This window comes from Kogia breviceps, chromosome 2 (assembly GCF_026419965.1).
Source record: "Kogia breviceps isolate mKogBre1 chromosome 2, mKogBre1 haplotype 1, whole genome shotgun sequence".
NCBI lineage: Eukaryota > Metazoa > Chordata > Mammalia > Artiodactyla > Physeteridae > Kogia > Kogia breviceps.
The window spans coordinates 95,712,425-95,733,864 of NC_081311.1; the positions used below are offsets into that span (position 1 = coordinate 95,712,425).

The following is a 21,440-nucleotide window of genomic DNA, read 5'->3' on the forward strand; positions in this document are numbered from 1 at the left end:
GCGTGGTGCAGGAGGATTGCGTCCTCACATTCAGCCCGCAGAGACTTCAGGAAAGGCTAGGCGTTTGATGTCCCCCTGCCTGTGGCATCCGGCCAGCCCAGCCCGGGTGGGGGATGCGCGTCCGCCCCACGCGGCTTTCCTGGGCTCAGTCCAACTGGGAACTCCTGCCGCCTCCAGGGGCTTCCTGGTTAACCATTTAACACACGTGACCTCGGCTAATGGAAAACATCTGGCCTCATGCTCCCAGGCAGATTGAGACTTTGGAGAGAAGAGCTGGAACTGAGAAAGAAATGTCTGCTCCAAACAAACTAGCTGAAACTGTGCAAGATTGTGAAAGATGGCAGAGAGATTGAGAGAGAGGGAGGGAGAGTCTGGAGGGGCAGAGGCCACTAGAGGTAGGAACCTGGAGAAGACGTCAAACCCTCTCACTTTCAAGGGAGTCTCAAACTGCAAAACACCATTTTTTACTTGCCAAATTGTAAAAACAAAATAATTTTTAAGTGATAATACTCAGTGCTGGCAAGGATGTGATAGTGAAAGAGCACTTTTGTACATTACCAGTAAGAACTTTTTATGGAAATAATTTAAAAATATGTATAAAAGATCATATATTTTGAATCAATAAATTACATTCTAAGGGTGAAGAATCAACATGTTTTCAAAGACCTGTATATAAAATTGTTTAACAAAGTATTATAATAATAGCAAAGTTGGATATTGTCCATCAGGGTACTAATTAAATTACAGTCCAACAATGTAATGCAAATATTATGCAGACATTTTTCATGATATGCTTTTAGGGGAGAAGAATCAGGTTCCAGAATTTTATATACAATATGATTCCCATTACATGCTATAAGATTATAGAAGTAACTTGTTCTCTTTTTCATATTTCCGGTATTTCCCAAGTTTTCTGCAATGCATGCACATTGTTTTTCAAATCAGAGAAAATTTTTTTTTTAAAGCAGCACAGTCTGGGACTGGGCTATGAAAGTGACGTCTGTCTAGGAATTTGGGATATAATGTAAAGAAATTGTATCTTAAAAGGCTTGTTTAAAAACTCTTAAAAAATCAATTTGCAAAATCTTTTGCTTATAATATGAAGTCAGTGAAGGTCCCAGTTTGGGATCATATTGATGGAAATGTTAAGTTGGTGGTAGAAGGAACAAAGATTACAGCTTAAGAGCAGAGCTCCAGGCTTCCCTGGTGGCGCAGTTGTTGAGGGTCCACCTGCCAATGCAGGGGACGCGGGTTCGTGCCCCGGTCCAGGAAGATCCCACATGCCGTGGAGCGGCTGGGCCTGTGAGCCATGGCCGCTGAACCTGTGCGTCCAGAGCCTCTGCTCCGCAACGGGAGAGGCCACAGCAGTGAGAGGCCCGCGTACCGCAAAAACAAAAACACAAAAAAGCAAAGAAAATCACCAAAATTCCTGACAGTGTAATTGTAAGCATGGGATATGAACTGTTCATGGTGGTAAAGGTTACTGCTACTGCTGTCTTGCAACATAGATGGCATTAGTTGCAAATTCTCACTAGCCACAGGGGAAATGAGGAGTCACTGGAAGGGAAGGATCAGGGGGAAAGGGAACTTCCACTTATAGAGCTCCTAAGGTAGTTTGCACCGTGCTGTGAGTTTTGCAAGCATTATCAATCATCTAATCCTTAGACTAGGCCTGTGAGATGTGCGTTATATCGTTGTAGCCAGGAAGTGACAGAAGCCCGTGTCAAACTAGCTTAAGCAAAAAGAGGATGTAGTGGTTCAGTTATCTGGAAAGGACAGTTTGATGGAGGCCACGTGCAATATGCTCATAAATCTCTGGCAGGTTATGTATAACCCAAAAGAGCTGTAACTGTGTCTCCCATCCCACAGGCCTTTCCTACATTGTGATTATGATACTCTTCACATCAAGAATAGGGTCCGTGTTCTTCCTCCTTGAATTTGGGTGGGCTACGACTATGGCAGAGGTGATACCATGTGACTTTTGAGGCTAGGTTATAAAAGGCAGTACAGATTCTACCTGGGTCCCTTGGCACACTCACTCTGGGAACTCAGCCACCATGCTGTGAGGAAGCCCAAGCCACGTGGAGAACTGTGTGTAGGTGCTCTGGCTGACAGCCAGCATTAACCACTAGACATGTGAGTGAGGAAGCTCTGAGGTGACCCCAGCCCCGCCACCATCTAGCTGCCACCACATGAGCCATCCTGAACAAGAGCCACTCAACTGAGCCTAGTCAAGCCCAGAACCATGAAAATGATAATGAAATTACAGTTGTTATTTTAAGCCACTAATTTGGGGGGTGGCTTGTTATACAGCAACAGATAGTGTCCAAATAAAATCTCAGGTAAGAGATTTTATTGACATCATTCTTTGCTATGGCAAACAGCTTCTTCCATGCTTCTGGGAAAGATGGCAGCAAGCAGCTCCTGCTTATCATGTCCCTACAATTAGAGATTTTGGAGGATGGGTGGACTTTCCACTGAGGCCTGGCCACTTAAGGTGTTCTATGCCCCTGGCCATGAGATCATTCAAAGATGGTCAAAAGACCCAGGCTGTCATTCTTCCCTAGGATTTTCATGCTGGGACCTTCAGGAAAAATGATCCCTCCTATACTCTAGGACCCCGATGGGCTAATTCCCCAAGAATAGGGGAGGGGGAATTATACCTCAAAAGCAGGGGTGCTAGTCCAAGCACACATGAGCACAAAGGCTATACAGTTTAATATTGGGGAAGAGTCTGGGCTACCTCAGCCAGAACCTCTCAGATCTTAAAACCATGCAAAGATAAATTCTTTCTTTGTTCATTCAAAACGCTTTTGTTGATTAAAAATAGCTATCATGTATTCACTTTTCTTTTGTGTTTTAGGCATTTATTAAATCTTCACTCAACCCTAGAGATTATCCCTATTTTATAGGCAAAAAAAAAAATCTGAGGCTCAGAGAAAATAAGAAACTTACTCAAGGGTCAGAAAGAATAAGAGTGGCCACTTTGTGGTTCAAATTATATGGCCTGGTGAACTGGCAACGTCCCTCAGGGCCACACTTAGGCAAAACTGTGCGGAAGGGATGAGATAATGAGTCCCTCCAAACCCCTCCCACTTTGCAGTCTCCCCTCTCTTTTGGCAAATCTCCTACCAGATGCTCATGCCCTGGTGCCGGTGGGTGATTTCTAAGTATGGTCACCTTGGCAGCAACCTGAGCCCTAGCTTTTTCATGATTTCCACCAGAACTGTGCTCACTCCCATGCCTTTAAGGCCCCCGTTTCTAACAGAGGTGAGCCCAATCAAGTATTCATAAGAGAGCCCTCCACATAATGGTGTCTCATTTGTACTAGAGAAAGCCCGTGTGCAGCAACGAAGACCCAATGCAGCCAAAAATAAATAAATAAAATAAATAAATTTTAGAAAATCACAAAATAAGAAAAAAGCTGCAGGTCAACTAATTCCTGGTCCTTCAAGGGTTGAGTTGTATTCAAGGCAGGCGGGTGGTGCGAAGCAAGGGGGAATTCTCTGCTTGGAGGTGTACAGAGAGGGCATCCAAGGGCACTTCTGTTGCAGTTTCTGGTTTACAGCTCTTTCAGGAACAAGGAGGGATCCTAAAGGGGCTTTGCTCATTTTGGGGGCCTGTTCTTAGCTACCTCAAGCCCTTTCAACAGAGAGGTTGTGTGCAATCACACAAATAAATAAATAAATAAGGGAAGAAACATTCTGACCCTCTCCTCCCTGGGAGCTGCTGAGGGCAGAGGTGCTGTCCTGCCCTGAGCCAGCGCAAAGCCACAGCCCCTTAAAGCCTGCCTCCGCTGGTTATTTCTCTTGGCTCACCTTCAACTCCGAATACCTGCAATTTATTTATTTATTTATTTATTTAATATCTTTAACACCTTTATTGGAGTACAACTGCTTTACGATGGCGTGTTAGTTTCTGCTTTATAACAAAGTGAGTCAGCTATACATATACATATATCCCCATATCTCCTTCCTCTTGAGTCTCCCTCCCACCTCCCCTATCCCACCCCTCTAGGTGGTCACAAAGCACCGAGCTGATCTCCCTGTGCTATGCGGCTGCTTCTCACCACCTATCCACTTCACACACTTAGTAGTGTACATATGTCCATGCCACTCTCTTACTTCATCCCTGCTTACCCTTCCCCCTCCCGGTGTCCTCAAGTCCATTCTCCACATCTGCGTCTTTATTCCTGTCCTGCCCCTAGGTTCTTCAGAACCACCCTTTTTCCTTTTTTTAGATTCTGTATATATGTGTTAGCAAACGGTACTTGTTTTTCTCTTTCTGACTTACTTCACTCTAGGTCAGTATGACCTAGATCAATATGACCTATGACTAGACAGCTAGGTCCATCCACCTCACTACAAATAACTCAGTTTCGTTTCTTTTTATGGCTAATATTCCATTGTATATATGTGCCACATCTTCTTTATCCATTCCTCTGTTGATGGACACTTAGGTTGCTTCCATCTCCTGGCTATTGTAAATAGTGCTGCAATGAAAATTGTGGTGACTGTCTCTTTTTGAATTATGGTTTTCTCAGGGTATAGGCCCAGTAGTGGGATGGCGGGGTCGTATGGTAGTTCTATTTGTAGTTTTTTAAGGAACCCCCATACTGTTCTCCATAGTGGCTGTATCGATTTACATTCCCATCAACAGTGCAAGAGGGTTCCCTTTTCTCCGCGTCCTCTCCAGCATCTATTGTTTGTAGATTTTTTGATGATGGCCATTCTGACCTCTGTGAGGTGATACCTCATTGTAGTTTTGATTTGCATTTCTCTAATGATTAGTGATGCTGAACATCCTTTCATGTCAAATACCCGTAATTTAATTTTACACACCTTTATTCATCTGGCTGCTGAAACTGCCCCCTCACAACTTCCCAGCCTGATTCCTGTCAAGCCAGCCATCCCTGGGGCTTTATTGTTCCCCACCTCTGGCTCTCCTTCCTTTCTATGCTGGACACATGAACCTTCTGCTCAGCCATTTTATTGGAGAAACTGAGGCTTACAGAGGTGACATAACTTGCCCTATGTCTATGTAACTTGGGCAATGGCTGAGCCAAGGTCCCCAGATTGCAATCCAGTGGCCTTTCCATGTCCCCCAAGATGCCTGGTCCCTGATCCACAGCAGCAGTTCCCAGGCTTTGGGATCTTGGAACTACTCTGGAATAGGGAGAACATCCTAGGACATGGCTGACCCCCAATTATTGAAGTGCTGCTAAGAGGGGAGCAGCAGTTTGTGTCCTCAGGCCAAGGCTTGTCCACACAGTTGGGGAGGGAAGTACTGAAGGTGAGGATAAGGGAGGGACTCCAGGCTAGGGAAGACTTCCAGGCTGCTAGCAAGTTGCTGTTTGCTGGGCATCATGCTAAGCACTTCACCCATTTTATCGGCTCATTTTCCAGATGAAGGAAGTGTGGCTCTAAGAAGATAGGTGATTCAGCACCTGAGAGCCTGAGGTGGGATTCACATGTACGTCTGTCAGCAAAGTCAGATTGGAGATAAGAAGTCCCACACAGGTGCTGGGTGTGCCTGAGGAGGGCGTGAAGACTGGTGTTCTGCCTGCTCCCCACTGCCTATCTCATTTTCTCCCCAGACCTGTGAGCCCTCCCTGGGCTGTACATGGACTCCTGCAGAGGCTATGAGAGCAGGCACAGCCCCCAAGGCTACTGGTGACATGTTCTCAGAATGCCAGACCAACGCTGCTTTCGGAGAAACCGGAACCACTACTTTATAGTGAGTGGGGAGGGCCTCTCCTAAACCTGGCAGAGCCTTGGAATCACCCGAGGTGCTTAAAAAGTACAGCTCGCCAGGACCCCACTCCAGCCTTGGAGAGGTGACCTGCTTTTCGAAGACACTCTTCAGGAAGGAGCTGCCAGCAGGTGTGGGATTCCACAGCGTCTTACGCTGGCCCAGCGAGATAGGGGTCACCACCATCATCGGACAGACGAAGCAGGTGCCAAGCAAGGGGCAGCCAGCGGTCACAAGAGGGAACGTGACGGAAGGGGATGAGAAAGGCCTTTCCCGGCCAGAGGGCCCTCGGTTTGGATCTACTCATCACCTGAGTCTTTATTTGCTCATTTGAATAATGGATATGGTAACCCCCATTACACAGCTAGGAGGTGTAGTCCCCAGCTCAAGGCACCATGGATGAAATTCAGAACTGAAGCAAAGAGACTGAGAGGGAGCCTGTCTCTGCAGGTCCTCCGCAAAGGATGGCTGTCAATCAGAGGCCAAGCCAGTGGTGGAAAGAGGGGCCTCGGGCCCGCCTTTTCACTCCGGTGTTTCTCTCCAATCGGCATCCGCTGGAGAAGAGTCATCACAGTACAATCTTAGCGGAGTGTAACTAACTGCAGGGGGCCAGACTGCGCTAGCTTTATCAGGGCTTCCTTGAACTCAGGCCCCCTCTTCTGGGATTCTGGCTGGCAGCGGGGCAGAGGCATGAAGCCTGAGCACAGGCCCTGGCTGCCTTTCACAAGCTAGAAATAGGGCCGCATACTAGGCAGGTGCTTTTCTTATCCACACCCTCTCCGGTGTTACCAAAGGAGTGATAATTTGCTCTTGGGCTAGGTCCCTGACTCTGATAGATATTGCAAGGGACGTTGCCAGGGACAAAAGTTGGTTTGAGGGAGGGCGAGAGAGACATTCCTGATAAAGTGCTACATGCTGGAGCACCTACTCTATGCCAGGAGCGTCTCACAACCGCTGGGTGGGTGCGCCAGGCCCAACCCTGGACCTGCTCTGTTTGGACAAGCACCGCACCTTGGCCTCTATTGCAGACTGTTTTCCCTTTGGTTTACTCCTGAAACAGCCAATAACCGAGCAAAGATGATCCAAATATGGGTACAGGCGAGTGGCTATGACTCCTTACTGCCTCCCTTGGGGCTCACAGGTGCCCCTGAGTTGGGTGATCTTGGCAGCCCGGGTGGAGTGGAGCCAGGTGGGAGAGGACTGGGGGCTCCCTGCCTCATATGCCCTCAGTCACATCCGCGCCCAGGAACTGGCGCTGCACAGATGACACTGCTCTTCAGGATGTCATCTCACCTGGGCCGCGTGTCTGGGTTTTGGACCTTGACCTCACTGCTTTGTTGGAGTGACGTTCCCGTCTACATCTGAGCTGTGGGGCTTAGCTTTCCTTGGGCAGCCTGGGCTGGAACAGGACGATTAGCTACTCTCAGTAATTACTGGTACAGTCAGACTGACCGTCTGAATGCCTTTGACCATGTCACCTCCCCAGCAGCTCCCCATCACCTACGGTCAAATTCTGTACTTTTTAACTTCGTTACCGACTTTCCACTACCTAGTCCCATTCGGCGTTGAAGGCCTGCCGTACGCCAGCCCCCCCCAGACGCCTGTCCTCCCTGCCGCTCCTGTGTTTCCCACCACAATGCTGCTCACACCTGGGAGGCCACCTTGGACGGTACCGGTATCTGGACCAGGGAGATCTGCACCTGAACGCTGGTTCTGAGTTTCTTTACCAGCCGAGTGACCCTGGCCAAGTTACTGTAACGCTCAGGTCTCACTGTCGAGCAAGGCTGAACTGTGTCTAAAACCAGGGTACAGGCTTGGGAGGGGAGAGCTAAGAGCTCCCTGGCCTCAGAGAGCCTCTCTTGAATTCCTTTCGGCCTTAGCATCCTCACCTGCAAAATGGAAATATGAGTGCTTCCCCTGTAGGACTGTGGAAGTGACTGATGGGGAACACGGGGCAAGGAGGGTCTGACAGGTCTCCTTTTCTTCCTCTTACTATGCAACCACCTGTATCCTCCAAAGTCAAGCTCCAGCCTTTCTTCTCTGCAACCTTAACCCCTTGCCCTTCCTAGGTCCTGACTGCCCTTCTCCGTGCTAAGCCCTGCTTTCCCCACTTGTTTTTTTGCCTGCCCAGCTGTCTGTGGCCAAGCTTCCACAGGGACTCTGGAAATGCTCCCCGCAGATGCACATTTCACCCTGACTGGGGCTTCCACCCTTGCTCGTTTGCTCAGCAACCATGGACTGGTTGGACCTCAGACTGACCTCACACACTCATCAACCCTGCCTTCGTCAGAGCTTGCGGCCAGCAATGTTCCTGACAGAGGTTGGCAGTAGCTGCAAACTGACATCTCAGCCGGCCTGATCAGTGTAGCTGGAGTTGAGGGAAGGAGGTGGGAAAGGCCACTTCTATAATCCTTTTCCTGCACGTGAGAGGTGGGCACATGCCAGGTGTGAACAGGTGGGAGCGCCTGCCCACCCTCCAGCAGAGCGTAGAGGAGGGTGAGAAGGGTAAGCTCAAACACTTCCAGATGAAATTGTTAGAAAAAGCGAGGAAGAGAGATCGCAACAGAGTACATTATTTCAAGAACCCAGGTTATCAAAGACTTAAAGTAACAAACGTACTTTTAATAGATCTATTGATAAAAACTACTCAGCCAGGGTCAGTAACCATTTCAGCCCCTACTCTGTTAGTGTCATATCCTGGGCTATTTTGAGCAACCGGGTTAACTAGTTATTTATTAACTTCACCCACAGTATTAGAAAAACAAGGTACTAGATCAGTTTAGGTGAAATATGTGGCTCGCAGCCAAACCCAGTGCCTTACATTCCATATTTGTTCTTTAGTTCTTCTACTTTGTCGACATAAGCTTTCATGGCATCTTCCCTGGAAGTCCCTGTAAGGCATCAACAAGATTATTTGTCACGGAGGCAGCACAGTAGAAAGGTAGCAGACTTTAGAGCCCTGGTTTAATGCTCTGAGGCTCAATTTCTCACCTGTGAAGGTGAGAAGGTGGTTCTACTACCTACACCTCACAGACCTGGCCAGGATTTGACTTGAAGTCCTCGAGGAGCCTGGTCCACAGGGAATGCTCCATAAAGCACTGAGCCCATGTGTGTGCAGCTGTCCAGGGCCTGTCACTGGCCTGCTGGTCATGTGAGCCCCCCTACTGTCATGTCAAGCCCAACATGGAGAGCTGCAGTGACTATTGGTCCTGCTGACTTTCACAACTGGCTTCGACCTATCACCTATTTCTCTGTCGGGCTCTTGACTCCCAGAGCTGTGAAGCTGCCAGGGAAAAAACAAAGCCAGGCACCCTCTTCTCCCCAGAGAGAAGCTACAAGAAGTGTTGAGAACTCTGAGCACAGCAGCTGCCTCTCGGAGGGGAATACAGAGGACACTGCAGATATCCCTCAGAGACAGGGATGCCCAGAGTCCTGGATTCTACGGTGGAGGAGGGAGACTCACTGGGAATCAGAGTGTGTTCTGGAGCAATGGCAAGTACACGGGGCCTGAGAATGGTATGGAAATGCCCAATGAGAATGGACAGTCAGACGGGCATTCCTCTTCCAGTTACTTGCAAATCCGAGGAGTATATTTTTTGTGTTCTGGCCCCTTTTGAATTCAAGTGTTTCTCATTTGCACAAAGACAGAGGGCTTATTCAGAAACAAGCTAGCTAGGGCACAAAAGCTGGCAGGCACTTTAGTGCCAACTTTTGGGTCTTACTGCTGCAGGTGGCACGTGATTAAGTCAGAGCTGGGATACTTCTTGGCTGCTGTTGCTTAGCGTATAATAGCTCCATTCACCGAGGCTACGATGTGCCAGCAGCTTGCCATGCATTAGTTCATTCCGTTTTTTAGGTGCCTTTCTGGCTGGAAGGGAACCGGGGAGGGCTGCTTGGGCTAGAGGGTCACTGCCTGGCCTTGTGGGGGAGAGGGAGGTTTGGACAGGAAACCACCCCTTATTCTGAATACATGGAAAGGCCAAGCCAACTCTTATCACCTCCCAGTCTGTTAGTGGCCTGGTCCCCAGCCCCTCCTCTCTCCAGATGATACCACGACTCAGAGATGGTATTTGTGGAAAAAGCATAAATGGTATTAGAAGAATAAGTAGGTGGCCCAGTTTTTTTTCCATTCTGGCCCCGGTCAAACTGGTTCCCCAGCATGTGCCTCATCTACTGTGTTCTTTCTCCTCACCCCTTACACTCTTTAATGAAGAGTATTTCATTACTGGGCTTCCCAAATGAGGGAAACATTACCTTTCAGCTCATTCCAGGCATCCCACTTGGCCTTGCCTTTGAGGTCCAACATTCCAGGCCGTTCTTAAACAAGAGAGGGAAAGACATGAGACCTGCTGCAAGTTCTCATAAGGAACTTTATCAGTTTTCTTGCCACGAAAGCTATGTTTTATTACACTATTCCTTCTAGGCTCTGCTATGGAGTTAAATGGGTCTAGTATGGTGGGTTCTGCCTTCAGAAACCCACATGTACAGAAATCCAAATTTAAAATCTAGAGAAAGTAGGAGGAAAACTGTTCTCATTACTAGAGAGTCCTTGTCTTATAAGTTAAATAACTCCAAAATTTCTTTTAAAAACCGTATTTTTTTTTTTAAAAAACAAGTACTGCAATCCATTCATCTGGTTTAAAATTCAAACACCACAAGTGGAATACTCTAAAGTTTCCTCCCACTCTTCCTACCCAATTTCTCTCCCACATTATTATCAGCTTTCTGGGTGTCCTTTTCTGTGAACTGTCTGTTCATATCCTTGCCCCATTTTGCTACCAAACTGTTAGTCTATTTCTTGTTGTTTTGTGGGAATTCTGTTCGTGAGGGCAAGCTTCCTTTAAGTTATACCATGGTTTTACACATATAGACCTGTTATCAGTTGCACTTGGAAAACACACTACTTCCCTGCTGACCTCGTTCACTGCCACACTGAGAAGAAAGCCAAGGGGAACAATCGCAGTGCCCATAGCCTAGACCACTGTGTCTGAGAAACATCAAGTCTCCCCCCAAGTGCTTGCCAGGAAGCATTCCCAGGGATACCTGAGCGAAACTGCACGTGCAGGATCATCAGCAGAATCCTAGAACTGCACATCCTAGCAGCCCTTTCGTGAGGATGGAAAGGTGGTACATTTGCATTGTCCAACTCGGGGCCCACTTGCCACTTATGGCAGCTGAGCACCTGGAATGTGGCTTGGGTGACTGGGGACTGAACTGCTGATTTTTTTTTTTGGTATGCGGGCCTCTCACTGTTGTGGCCTCTCCCGTTGCGGAGGGCAGGCTCCGGACGCGCAGGCTCTGCGGCCACGGCTCACGGGCCCAGCCGCTCCGCGGCACATGGGATCCTCCCGGACCGGGGCACGAACCCGTGTTCCCCGCATCGGCAGGCGGATTCCCAACCACTGCGCCACCAGGGAGGCCCTGAACTGCTGATTTTATTTCAAGTATTTGCCAATTAAATTTAGATAGCTGCATGTGGCTAGTGGCTACTGTATTGGACAGTGCAGCCCTAGAGTGAGCTGATCAGGAAGTGATAGATTCTCAAGCCAGTCTACTTATACTTATGTGAAAGCAGGGCAGAGGCCAGTCTCTGTGAAAATCGTGTTTGTCCGAAAAGCTTCTCAGCCATTCTGGTCACCCCCATTTCATCTCTCCTGCCTCCCTAGGAAGATGCAGAGTTTATAAACCCAGGGTAAAACTCACCTTCATCACAAGACCTTTCTGAACTAAGCCCACCCTGTAATCTTTGATTTGGCACTGCCCAGGATCCTTAGCAGCCAGCCCACCAGCTCCACCTTCTACCCCAACTGCAGTGGAATTGGGGGCTATGCCTGCCCTCCTGAACAGGGGCGGGGTGACCTCCTTCTACGCTACTATGGCCACCACCTCTGAATCCTTTCATAGACTGCATCGTGCTGTTGCCATATACTCCTGAGTTTCAGGAACTTATGGGCAGAATGAAAACTGTCCAAGGCAGAAAAGACAGGATTACAGAATATGGTGGTCCAAACCAAGGCCTCAAAATCTGTACCAAGATTTTGTGACAGGGGCCAAAGGGTCATCTGGAACTGCTATCGGCAAAAACGCTTCTGACCTGCCACAGGAAGCCAGCTGCTTCTCTGCTCCTGCCATCAGGCTTGGCCTGGCTGCCAAGTGCTCCGACTTTGATCCTGCCCACCTGGGTGGAAGCAGTATGGTTCAACAAAACTACTACTGATCTGAGAGCTTGGAGCAAATTTTTTCCAAGCTGGGATCTTTGCTTCCTCCCAAATAGATGGAAAATGCTGGAATGAAGAAAGTTCTCCCCAAATTAGGATTTGAATACTGCTATATGAGCCACCAAGAAACCAAGAACAGTGCAGGGTCTATGAACCCCATCCAGGAACATGATCTTTGGGGAACCTCTCCCAGCTTAAACCCCAGGAACCCCATGAACTGCCTTAAGAGTAGGGCAGTAGGGCTGTGGGTGGTTTTGAGAGTGAGGTTCCCACCCAGGGATTAAGAGCTCCAGCACCAACCAAGGCTGCTGAGCCTGCTTTGATGAGTCTGGGCCCTCACTCATTTGATGAACCTCAGCATACCTGTATTTATGTCACCCACAGTTGCTTGTTTGTAGCGGCTGTAGATGAACAGCATCTCATCATCAGCTGGCTTGGTCTTGAGGTGTTTAACCTCCTCGGCAGCTTTCTCAAACTCAGCCTAAAGTCGAGGGAGAGAAGAGGCTGAATAGAGCGCATTAGTGGGGATGGAAGGGTTGGAAAGGCAGCACTCTCTTGCAGTGCAGGTGGGGAAAAGCAGTCTTTCCTCAACTCAACAGCACAGCTAGAAAGATTCAGCAAAACCAGGAGGGGAAGCACATCGGTTCACTCATTTGATGAACAACTATGCATTGGGCTCTCTCACTATACTAGGTATCAGGTGCTGGAAACAGAGGTGAAGGAGACAGGCTAAGACTGCCTGCAGTGGGCACACACTTCACAGAAAAGGCAGCATGGCCAACTCCCTGGCCAGAACGGGGTCCCAGGACAGCCCTGACTTGCGGATAGGGCTGGCACTGCGTGACTGAAACAGCTGAGAAAGGAACAGGGCATGAGCGCAGCGGTGTCAGCGGCCAGAGCCCGCTGGCCCCCTCCCCCTGAGGGAGGGCATCCAGCGCCGACCTCTAACCCAGTGCCTGACTGGAGGGAGGGTAGAGAAGCAAAGGTCGCCCCACACTGCTAGGTCGCAGAAAAGCGTCTACAGTCGAAGGAGGGAAAGACCTCTAGGTCACCCCTCCTCACGCCGGGACCCTCCCCTTGCCTCACGCTGGACACTCGGCCCCTACTTTCCCTGACCTGCAAGCTCTCAACCACGGCCTCCTTGCTTCTCCACTCTGTATGGCGCCCCTACTCCTGCCGTGTCCTTCCGGATGGGGCACACGGTCCCCTTATTCTTTCGATCCATGTAACCCACTACATCCTATCTGTCTTCCTAGGACCCTCGCCTCCGACCCCAATTCCTGCTTCACTGCGAAGTCCTCTCCATGGGCAGCTTGCCAGCAGTTGCGGGCTAAGTAGCGGTGTTAGGAGTCCAAACACGGAAAGTTCCGCTTACAGGGCTCTCTGTCCAAAGAGTGCGCTGGGCATGGGTCCAGGAAGAACAGCAGAGCCGGAAGGAAAAGACCTTGCAGGGTTGTGTCTGCGGGACGATCCCTGCGCCAGCCTCCCGCCCCGTGGCACCTTCGCAGCTAGGCTGGGCACGCGTTATACCTGAGACATGCCGGCGGCGTTGCAATGATTCCAGGAAGCCCGCGAAGACAGCGAGGAGCAGAAAGCACTCGTACAAGAGTCAACTGACAGCGCCTTTAGAGGCGCAGCCGCAGGCCTTCCCAACAGCGCTCAGGCGAGCAAGAGGCAGCCAATCAGGAGCCAGCTGTACGCCGGGGGCGTGCCCAGCCTCGGCGCACGGCCCGCCTCTCCGGAACGCTGGAGGGTTGGCTCGCGCATGCGCACCAGGGAGGAGCCGCAGAGGACGCCGGGAGCAGGTAGGGACTGCGGAAGTAGGGTGGTTTTGGTTGTGAAGGCTGTTAGGCCGGGTTGAGGATTCGGTCGCGGGCCACTGAAGGGAGTGACCTGCGAGGCAGAGGAGAGGGGGTGGAAGCTGAAGGGCGGAGGTTTTAAAATTTGTTTCATTAAATCTTGTGTCCGGCGTGAAAGGCCGGAAGTTGCACCGTTGGACAAGTAACCACTCGGGCTTGGGGAGGGCGAGGGGCCCCACCCCTCTCAGGGGACCAGAAGAGGCCCTCTGGGGATGGTCCCTGGAGAATCTCGCGAGGGTGGGAAGCTGGACAGTGTTCCCGAAGGGCGAAGCCGAGACCTCTTCCTTTGATTTTTTGGCACGTTCTGTGGCCTGCTGGTGGCCGTAGTTTGCAGTCCTGTTTTGTTTGTGTGCAGTAATCCATCTGGTGCGTTAAAGTCAGGGACAGTGTCTTATTTGTCTGGACTTAGCTCGGACTAGGTGCTCAGCAGACATCTGTTAAGTAAATGACTCCTTCATTCATGAATGCGTACTGAATGGTCGGGTATCTTGCGCCGTTCTAGACCTTGGGAATACAGCAGTGAATAAAACAGATAAATTTCTGCATTCCTGGAACTTACATTGGGGATAGTAGTGAATAAACTCAGTTAAATAGAGAGTTTGCTAGGGGGATAGGGAGTTGGAAGTTTGCAGTTTTACATGGTGGAGGGTTAAGGGAAGGTAACATTTGAGAAAGCCCCTCAAGGAGAGGAGGGAGCATTCCAGGGAGAAAGTTAGTGTAAATGTGTGAGCAGGGAGTGAGGGAAAGCTAGGAGACGAGGCTGGAGAGTTAAGGAGGTGGCAGGCTGTCTACATGATGCAGAACTTTGACTTTTATTCTGAGTGAAATGGGAAGTTAGAGGCTTCTGAGTAGAGGATGAGGAGACTGAGGCGGGGGCAGCTTTGCAAGGTTGTTACAGAGGCCGATGTTCTCCATGGGAAAACGGAGCAGCACAGGTGGATGGGAGAGTTTGAGGGTGATGCCTGAGAGACCCAGAGGGAGAATTTTGTGGCAGCGCTTACAGCGGAGCTGGGTGCAAGGAGGGAATTGATGGAAAATAATTCTCTGGAGATCTTTTTAAAAAGAGAGACCATTCCTCTCCAGTTCCTAATTTGTAACGAGATGAGGGGAGTACAAATCCACGCCCCCAGCCTCCCTCTCCCCCGCGCTGTTAATTTATAGCTGAGGTGTTTAGACTAAAGAAAGTCCAGGTAGAAGCTTTCAGATGTAAGTTCCTAACTTAATAGAGGTCAGACTTTGTGAAAAGGGAAGAAGTGGAGATGCAATAGCAGGGAACACATCTAGAGTCTTCAGTCTATGAATAATTTTGTTTGAGAAAGCAAAGCCAAACAAACTAACAAAAATTTTGGAATTAACTTTGGGGAAATTACATTTGAATTGTAAAAGATGCGAGTGTCTTCCAAAATGACAGTTCAGAACTGTCTTTTCACTCCTAGACTCAGATGAAGCTTGGATTCACTTTTGCTCCATCATCTGATGCATACACACTTCTTGATGGAAATTCAGATTATTCCCTGTGTGGGTCAGATTTGCAGTCAAATACATCTTCCAGCCAGTAGGTTTTAACACGAGGTTATTGTGTTTGGCACATCTGAAAAGATTAGGTACCTCTGATAATGTAATTTTGTTTATATTCCTCCAAGGTTGGCTGGTGTGACTGAGTTTTGAATGGAGTTAAACATTGCAGAGAGCACGGCTAGTGTTTTAAATTAACTTGGCAGTCTCCAGTTTAAGTGAGGTTGATTTGTTGGTTCCTTTTTTTGGAATATACTCCACTTTCCTTAAAAAGCCAACCTTGCACATGGTGGTTTTCTGCCCTGGTTAGTCTACCAAAGTTGCTTAAAGCAACTAAAGTATGGAACTAGTAGGGATTGTGGATCCCAGGGAGCAGGGTGCTATGTGATCTTGACAAGGAGAAGAGTGTTTTTCCTTGTTAGAGGGCCCACCCTAGGCCCAGTTTTGAAATAGCTGAAGGCATGCTTTTTGTCTTACTGCTTCCTTCCCTCACTTCTCAGTGGCCAATTTTTTGTAAACTCCACCTATGGAAATGCTGCCTTATGCCCTGCATTACCACCTCTAGTCTAGGGAATTGAAATGCCATTCAGCTTTTAATATAGAGGGTAACAAGTCAGCAGCTGGGATTTAATTTTTAAAAGTAAATTTTAGAGTGTATTTGGGGTTAATAAATTGTATGAATTTTTAAATTCTACGTTTTGACAATACTGGAAAGGAAATTGCTCTTCATATCCCGTGAAAAGACAAGTTCGTTGGCTCTGTTTATATCCTTTTAGCAACAATCACAGTTTGTAATTATTTAATTATTTTTCGTAATAATTTTATTTACATTTTTTAAATTTTAGTTTACTCTTCTACTGTCTGAGCCCCCTTCCCTACATAAGCCAGGGAGGATAGGGATCACTGTGTATAAATCAATGCTCCATCTCCAAGTGCCTGGCACTTGTTAGGCACTTAAATTTTGGGTGAGTGAACAGAGTGCTTTTTTCTCTATGAAACATATTCCTTCTGATTAGCCATGAACTTAGAAACTAAGTTTATTAGAACTGAATGTGAAACTGGGGGTTAAAGTAGATGAACTCTTGTGCAAGGACCGTGTAGTCTCTTTGTTACACCCCCAGCCTTGGAAACAGAACACCTGATATGTTAAGGGAAGATGGGAACCTGATGAGCCAGCTCGTTAGCCTGATGGACCGTCCTAGTTAGTGGAGAGGCCATTATCATTATTGCAGCTTGCCCTCACATCCTTGGGTTGCCAGTTTTGACTACTCACAGGCTTCACTTGCTGGGTCTCAGTGGAAAGCCAGTCGGGCAAGTTATATTAACAGGTGAAAGCAGTTCTTGCCCAGTAGGTGTGAATAATAGTTTAATATTTCTTGGTATAAACTAAACCTCTAATTTCTAAGAGTAACGTAACCATTAAAATGTGAAAATCAATAAAAAGCTTTACAATAAAGCTTCACTAGAAGGCAAGAGTTAGAGTATTCACGAATGATGGATTATATTCATTTGGTATTTGTCTTCCAGTTTCTTGGAATGTGACTCCTGAGACATGGCTCCACCAAAGCTGGGAGGAGAACAGTGTGTTTTAAAGGGAAGGAGGTGTTACTGAACCCAACTGGGGTCTGCTGGCCCCATGGGCGGCAAAGCCAGTCTACTAACACGGGCTTGTGGTGAAGGAATGTACAGCGTTTACTGTATAGCAGGGCAACAAGCAAGGGAGTGGGAGAGGCCTCCTAGCCACTCCAAGTTGGTCTTTGAGTTAGGGGTTTTTTTTTAAAAGGGGAAGGACAAAGAGGCTGGGATTAATCATTGTTTTGTGACATTTCTTAATTGTAGTTTCTAGTTTTGGGAGTCAGAATGCCTCTGGTTTACCATTCTCTGGCCAGGTGGTCCATGGCTTGGGGATCTGTGAGCTCATCTTGCCCTGAAGAAACAACCTGAGTTTGTACGTTAATGATGATGTCTATAATAGCAATTTTAGTACATTAGAGATGTTATTGGGTTTCCCTGGTGGCGCAGTGGTTGAGAATCTGCCTGCCGATGCAGGGGACGCGGGTTCGTGCCCCTGTCCGGGAAGATCCCACATGCCGCGGAGTGGCTGGGCCCGTGAGCCATGGCTGCCGAGCCTGCGCGTCGGGAGCCTGTGCTCCGCAATGGGAGAGGCCACAATAGTGAGAGGTCCGCGTACCGAAAAAAAAAAAAAAAAAAGATGTTATTGACAACAGCAATTGTAGTCATCTGACTCTGGTTGATTAGTGCTCAGTTAGCACAGGATTGGGGTCTGAGGGCACAAGAAAGGGAATAAAATTTTGGATAAAGAAATTAATCATAAACTTGGTAAGGGAACTCGGTTTTAGGGGGACTTGGGTTCAGAGGCACTTGCGAAATGCTTCTGGGACAGGAGTGGAGAGAGCTGGGCAGAGTTGGGTGCCTTTGTTTTGTGAGGGGTGGGGAGGTGACAGCTGAGGGGATGGCGTAAAAATGTACCATAGCTTTTCTTTCCTTTCTTTCTTCTTCTTTTTTTTCCCCTTTTTTCCCCTCTTATGTCTCTTTTCCTTTTCTGATGATATAACTGGTGAGGGGAGGCCTGGCAGCTGGAGGTCTCAACCAGCCCTTCCCCTTTGCCATTCTTTTCTTCCTTTGGGTGTTCGTATTCAGAGAAGTTTCAGCAAGTTGGGTGAGAGGAGAATGGGTGTGTGTGTGATTCTCACCTTTCCCCTGTCCTGATTTTGCCCAGCCAGCATGGCTCAGGGTTGGGGTTGGTTTGGGCTTAGTTGAGACACGGAGACCGGGGCTTGGATGGGGGTCAGGGTTCCTGGTGGAAAGTGTCCTACACTAGTCGGGAGTAAGGAAGGAAGGAAGGGAAGACTTTCTTTAGAGTTACTTATATGTAAGTTGGTCATGCAGTGGTCAAGTATTCTGTTTAGAAATACTTATGACTATGGGCTGGAATAATGAAGTGTTTTATGAAGTTATCTTGCGCTCAGTACTGTAGTTCTTGTTCAGCTTCATTAGAAGTATAAACTCTCTTCTAAATCTACATTGTCTTCCTCATCTTGCCTATTAACCTAGCTCCTAGTTGCACATGACAAGCACTTGGTAAATGCTTTGGAACCAGGTTGTTAGAGATGATTTTTCTAGTGAGCTCTTTTATTGCCTGTCAACAAAAAAAAATTAGAAATATTAAAATCTGATGACATGATTTGGCTGATAATTCTTTTGGAGATAATGCCATTTTTTTAACATCTTTATTGGAGTATGACTGTTTTACAATGGTGTGTTAGTTTCTGCTTTACAACAAAGTGAATCAGTTATACATATACATATGTTCCCATATCTCTTCCCTCTTGCGTCTCCCTCCCTCCCACCCTCCCTATCCCACCCGATAATGCCATTTTAAAAAACTTTGTTTTGAGATAATGCCATTAAAAAAAACCCTTATTTTTATTTTGGTATAATTGTACATTTATGTGCTCCCCAGCTCCCCCAGCATGAGGGATCTTAGTTCCCCAACCAGGGATCGAACCTGTGCCCTCTTCAGTGGAAGCACAGAGTCTTAAACACTGGACCGCCAGGGAAGTCCCTTTGTGCTCTTATTGTTAAATAACACAGAGATCCTTTGTACTCTTTACCCATTTTACCCCAGTGGTAATGGCTTGTACAGCTATAGTACATGCCACAAACAGTACATTGACATTGATATGTTTAGGGTACAGAACATTTCCATCATCATCCTTATGTGGCCCTGTGATAGCCACAGCTGCTTCCCTCCTGCCTCTACCCCTCCCCTGCTCCTGGCAGCCAGGAATTTGTTCTCTCTATTGCCATAATTTGTCATTTCAAGAATGCTCTATAAGTGAAATCATGTAGTTTGTAATCTTTGGGGATTGGCTTTTTTACTCAGCACAACTCTCTGGTGATTGATCCAGATTGCTGTGTGTGCCAATAGTTCTTTCTTATTGCTGAGTGTATGCCATCATATGGATGAACCAGTTTGTTTAACCATTCACCTGTTGAAGGACAAAGCTGCTGCTGGTACAGAATCTGTACTCATGTACAGGGTTTTCTGTGAACATGTTTTCATTTTTCTGGGATAAATGCCCAGGAGTGCAAATCTGGGCCATATGGCCATTCCATGTTTGGTTTTGTAAGAAACCGCCGTTGTGGCTACACCCTTTTATTATACATTCCTACCAGCAGTGAATGAGAGCTCCAGTTTCTCCATATCTTTGACAGCATTTGGTGTTATCACTTTTTTATTTTAGGCATTCTGATAGGTGTGTAGTGGTATCTCATTATGGTTTAGATTTGCATTCCCTAATGACTAATGATGTTGAACATATTTTCATATGTTTATTTGTGCAATCTGTATATCTCTTCTGTGAAATTTCTCTGTATCTTTTGCATGTGTTTAAATTGGATTTTTTTTAATGTTGAATTTTGGGAGTTCTTAATATAGTCCAGATACTATTCCTTTGTTGGATATGTGGTTTGCAAATGTTTTCTTCCAGTTTTTATTTTGTTTTTTCATCCTCTTAACAGAGTCTTTCACAGAGCATACGTTGAAATCCAGTTTTTCCAATTTTTTCTTTTTTGGATTACACTTTTGCTGTCAAGTCTAATAAATCTTTGCCTAGCCCTAGATCCTGAATATTTTCTCCTATTTTTTGTAAAAGTTTTATAGTTTTGCATTTTAAAATTAACATAATGAGGTTTGAGTTAATTTTTATGTAAGGTGTAAGATTTAGATTGAGGTTCTCCCCACCTCCCTTGCCCCCTTGGATGTCTAATTGCTGCAGCACCATTTGTTGAAAAGATATCTTTCCTCTATTCAACTGGTTTTGCACCTTTGTCAGTAATCTACTGGGCATATTTATGTGGTCTTTTCTGGGTTCTGTCTTCTGTTCATCTATGTATCTACTCCTCCACCAGTACCACACAGTCCTGATTATTGTAGCTGTATGATAAGTCTTGAAATTGGGTAAAGCTATTCTTCCTACTTTATTCTTTTTCAAAATTGTTTTAGCTATTCTAGTTATTTTCCCAATCCATATGAATTTTAGAATAATCTTGTCTATGTCTACAGAAAAAAATCTTGCTGTGATTTTGAATAGAAATTGTGTTAAACTTGCATATCAATTTGGGGAGAATTGATATTTTTACCATGTCTGTGAACATAGCATGTTTCTCCATTTATTTTGATCTTTGATTTCTTTCATCAGCAGTTTGTAGTTTTCAGTGTAAGTCCTGTGCACATTTTGGTAGATTTATACCTGAACATTTAATTGTTTTTGAGTGATTGCAAATGGTATTATACTTTTAATTGTGTCCATGTGTTCATTACTAGTATATAGAAATACGATTTTTTTTGTATTTGTACAGTTGTTTATCTTGTATCCTGTGACTTTGCTGAATTCACTTATTCTAGAAGTGGTTTTTTTGTTTGTTGGTTTGGTTTTTGTTTGTTAGATTCCTATTCCTTGGCATTTTCTATGTAGATTCATTTGCAGATAGGGACAGTTTAATTTCTGACATATGTGCCTTTTATTTCCTTTCTTGCCTTATTGCACTGACTAGAACTTCCAGCACTATGTTGAATAAGAGTGATGAGAGTGGATATCCTTGGCCTTGTTCCTGATCTTTGGGGGAGGGCATTCAGTCTTTTACCATTAAGTGTAATGTTAGCTGTAGGTTATTTTGTAGGTGCCCTTTATCAAGTTGAGGAAGTTCCTCTCTCTTTCTGAGAATTCTCATTATGAATGGATGTTGAAATTTGTCAGATACTTTTTCTGCATCAATTGATATGATTTCGTGATTTTTTTTCTTTAGTTTGTTAATGTGGTAGATTACATTGCTTGCTTTTCAAATATTGAACTAGACTTGCTTCCCTGGAAGAAACCCCACTTGGTCGTGGTGTATAATTCTTTGTGTATATTGTTGAATTCTATTTACTAATATTTTAAGGATGTTTATGTCTATATTCATAAGGGGTATTGATATGTGGTTTTCTTTTTTATAATGTCTTTGTCTGGTGTGTCATCCTGGAACTGTTAGCTTCATAAAATGAATTAGAAATGTTCCCTCCTCTTCTGTT

At 46.5% G+C, this 21,440-nt stretch overlaps 2 protein-coding genes across 2 annotated transcripts in view; one reads left to right on the forward strand and one right to left on the reverse strand.

Moving 5' to 3' along the window:
• Window positions 1-8,352: 8,352 nt before the first annotated feature.
• On the reverse strand, window positions 8,353-13,654 carry DBI (diazepam binding inhibitor, acyl-CoA binding protein). The gene is made up of 4 exons (XM_059051912.2): window positions 13,500-13,654; window positions 12,333-12,450; window positions 10,006-10,068; window positions 8,353-8,642 (listed from the first exon to the last, which is right to left on the reverse strand). Exons 1-4 carry the CDS (start codon window positions 13,506-13,508, stop codon window positions 8,569-8,571), a joined length of 264 nt encoding a protein of 87 aa, XP_058907895.1. The 5' UTR covers window positions 13,509-13,654; the 3' UTR covers window positions 8,353-8,568.
• C2H2orf76 (chromosome 2 C2orf76 homolog) overlaps window positions 13,403-21,440 on the forward strand; it is an 87,400-nt gene continuing 79,362 nt past the window's right edge. The window contains exon 1 of the mRNA XM_059051909.2: window positions 13,403-13,774. Coding sequence (XP_058907892.1) covers window positions 13,735-13,774 — 40 coding nt within the window. The 5' untranslated portion in view covers window positions 13,403-13,734. The remainder of the gene's footprint in view (window positions 13,775-21,440) is intronic.

Bases quoted from the DNA above. Each gene is read 5' to 3' on its own strand.
- DBI (XM_059051912.2), bottom strand. The intron at 10,069-12,332 runs GTATGCTGAGGT...CTCTTGTTTAAG, and splicing joins TGTGGGTGACATAAATACAG to AACGGCCTGGAATGTTGGAC. The intron at 8,643-10,005 runs GTAATGTTTCCC...GATGCCTTACAG, and splicing joins TGCCTGGAATGAGCTGAAAG to GGACTTCCAGGGAAGATGCC.